A 2967-nucleotide genomic window follows, 5' to 3' on the forward strand; every position below is an offset into this window, starting at 1 on the left:
ACTAGACTAGACTAGACTAGACTAGACTAGACTAGACTAGACTAGACTAGACTAGACTAGACTAGACTAGACTAGACTAGACAAGTTAAAGCAGGCTCCGTAACGTAGCTATCACAACTAGCGATATGCGCATACAATACTCGGCAGCCTGAAAGGGATCTGAGTGAGTGTTATATAGTGAATGTGTGATTGGTTACAGCTGTGTGCAATCAGTGCAATGGATGATGGGATATGTAGTCCGGGATGACATGCAACAGTTTGTGTTGTGCGAGAGTCAATGTAATGGCAGGGTGACCTCTGGTGGTGATTGAACAGAAGTCCATGGACAGGATTCGTGACAGTATGCTTGTTTTTTATTTTTATTTTCATGTTACTTACGTTTGTTTATAGTTTAGTTTTGTTTTGTCAAACACAAAAGTATATTTTATTGGTTTTTATTTATTTATTTTTTGTACCCTGTGTAGTTTTATGGTTTGAGAATGAGGACATCCCATACATTTGTATGTTAGCATCTAATTTTTTGGGTCACAACCACTCATTTTCATTTAGCACAGCATGATTGAGTCATTATTAATTAAAAAAGTATATATATATATATATATATATATATATATATATATATATATATATATATATATATATCTCTTTTTACAATGTATCAATTGATTTCCATTGATTTTGTGGGTTCTTTTTTAAATAAACATTTGTTTTTCTTCTGAAGAAAATGCTAAATTAATGAAGCCAGCCAAAGAGGACATGCAAAGAACTTCCAATCCTAAGTCCTTTCTGTAGCTTAACTCTTAGCAGCAGCAAGGGAATGAAGAGGCATTATTTGGAGGGGTGGGAGGTTTTGGGGAGGTGGTTGCTGGGGGCAGCATTGGATTGTCTTTTAAGATTTATTACTTACAGTTGCAAGATCCTGAATGCTTAACCTCCAGGAGAACCCCCAAAGAGCAAGCGGCCTGCTTCATGGCGCACTCGCTGGGATACGTGGTGTTGTCGCTGGCGCACACGGCCTCCTCCGATCGACTTTCTGGGCACGTCTCCATGCAAACTGCACAGCGCCCGCGTCCCATCTTGGAATCCCATAGACACTTCTTCCCCACGCTGCACTGGATATCATTGCATGACTTGGCCTCTAAAAAACCAACAGGGGACAAGAAACGTCAATTTTTACTGATAACACTAGTGTTTCATACATAGAAATTCATAAATGTGTCACGCTCATTTTGTTATAACACACAAGACGATGTTGCCAACATCAGGAAACAATTAGACAAAAATGACTTTCCTTTGCAAGTAATAATCACAATTGGGATTGTCACAAAAGACTAATGGAACTGAATTCATTTGGGATTTCGCCATCGTTGCACTCTGAACTGAAAACAAATTCCACCATTTTCAACTTTTCTCATTTAAATGAAACAGGCAAATGTTGACACTCACTGATGCATTTCCCTTCATATGCCACACCAATGGATCTACCAAGCAAGCACGTGGCTCTCCTTAAATGGCACGCGCTGGCGTAAACAATCCCATCGTTGCCACAAAGGTACTGATCTGGAGACGTGACCTCTGGGCATATGCGGTTGCACATCACACAGTATGCGTTGTTTGTCTGGTCCACCACACAAGTCGAGCTTCCCGGACACATGACATCACGACACGTCTCTGCGAGGATGAGAAGGGAAGACTGAATTATAGTTTTACCATATTTTCACAACCAATGACCTAGTTTCTCAAAATCTTTCTTTATTCTTTAGTGTATTTTACAGTGGACTTTATTTAGTATAAACTGTAGGATTCTGGATACAACTGCTGAAATCTCTCTCAAGGTTAGACAGTCTCTTTTTTTTGTGCGAAAGCAGCGTTACCTACTTTTGCATTTGCCTTGGTACTGCACCTCCAGATCTGGGTGCCCTTTGCATTTGGATTTCATAAGGGCACATTCATCTCGGTATGTTTTCCCATCTGAGCCGCACACCGGCCCCTTCCAGGTGATGTTGGAGCAGTCTGGGGCGCAGACGCAGCGAGGCTTACTCCTCCTGTTCATTTTACATTTCTTCCCAGGGCCACAGTCCACATTATCACATGTCTCTAAAATTCAGCCACACAGGAACATGATATGTAAAGCCACTGAATCTTTGTTCTACATTAATATTACTAATCTATGTTTGTGACTTTATTTATATTAAAGTAAGGATGGGGGCATGACCACTGAAGCACAGTAACTTTTATTATTATTTATACTTTTGAAATATGCATGTAATATGTTTTTATGAGGTATAATAGCAACATATGCTAATAGAGGTTTCCACCTGAACAAACGAACATGGGATTCTACCTTTACAAGGTATGCAGTTTGGAGCCCCGCCACTGAAGATCATCCACCTGAATAATGTGCTGTTTGGCACATCTTCCTCAGTCCAAGATATATATATATATATGTCATTCTTCAGACGCAGAAGAGTACAATCACTGTATACAATCAGACTGAAACAGGCTATCCGAAACTGTTGAGCAGTGACACTGAAGATAAGTCAAGTCAAGTCACCTTTATTTATATAGCGCTTTTAACAATACAGATTGTGACAAAGCAACTGAACAGCATTAATTAGGAAAATAGTATCAATAATGCAAAATGACAATAGTAAACACTCATTTTTCAGTTAAAGACAGTTCATCATTGAATTCAGTGATGTCAACATCCAAGTGAATGTGTGATTGGTTACAGCTGTGTGCAATCAGTGCAATGGATGATGGGATATGTAGTCCGGGATGACATGCAACAGTTTGTGTTGTGCGAGAGTCAATGTAATGGCAGGGTGACCTCTGGTGGTGATTGAACAGAAGTCCATGGACAGGATTCGTGACAGTATGCTTGTTTTTTATTTTTATTTTCATGTTACTTACGTTTGTTTATAGTTTAGTTTTGTTTTGTCAAACACAAAAGTATATTTTATTGGT

The 2967-nt window shown here is 39.2% G+C and overlaps 1 protein-coding gene across 1 annotated transcript; it reads right to left on the reverse strand.

The window, feature by feature from the left end:
* Nucleotides 1–690: 690 nt before the first annotated feature.
* On the reverse strand, nt 691–2453 carry LOC107573477 (follistatin-A-like; the record flags this gene model as incomplete). Its single annotated transcript, XM_016259910.1, has 4 exons — nt 691–1138; nt 1447–1671; nt 1879–2097; nt 2345–2453. Coding segments are annotated over 4 exons (792 nt in total), but the record flags the coding sequence as incomplete, so codon positions are not given.
* Between the last annotated feature and the right edge of the window lie 514 nt (nt 2454–2967).

The sequence above is a fragment of the Sinocyclocheilus grahami genome, unplaced genomic scaffold (genome assembly GCF_001515645.1).
Source record: "Sinocyclocheilus grahami isolate Dianchi unplaced genomic scaffold, SAMN03320097.WGS_v1.1 scaffold1956.1, whole genome shotgun sequence".
NCBI lineage: Eukaryota > Metazoa > Chordata > Actinopteri > Cypriniformes > Cyprinidae > Sinocyclocheilus > Sinocyclocheilus grahami.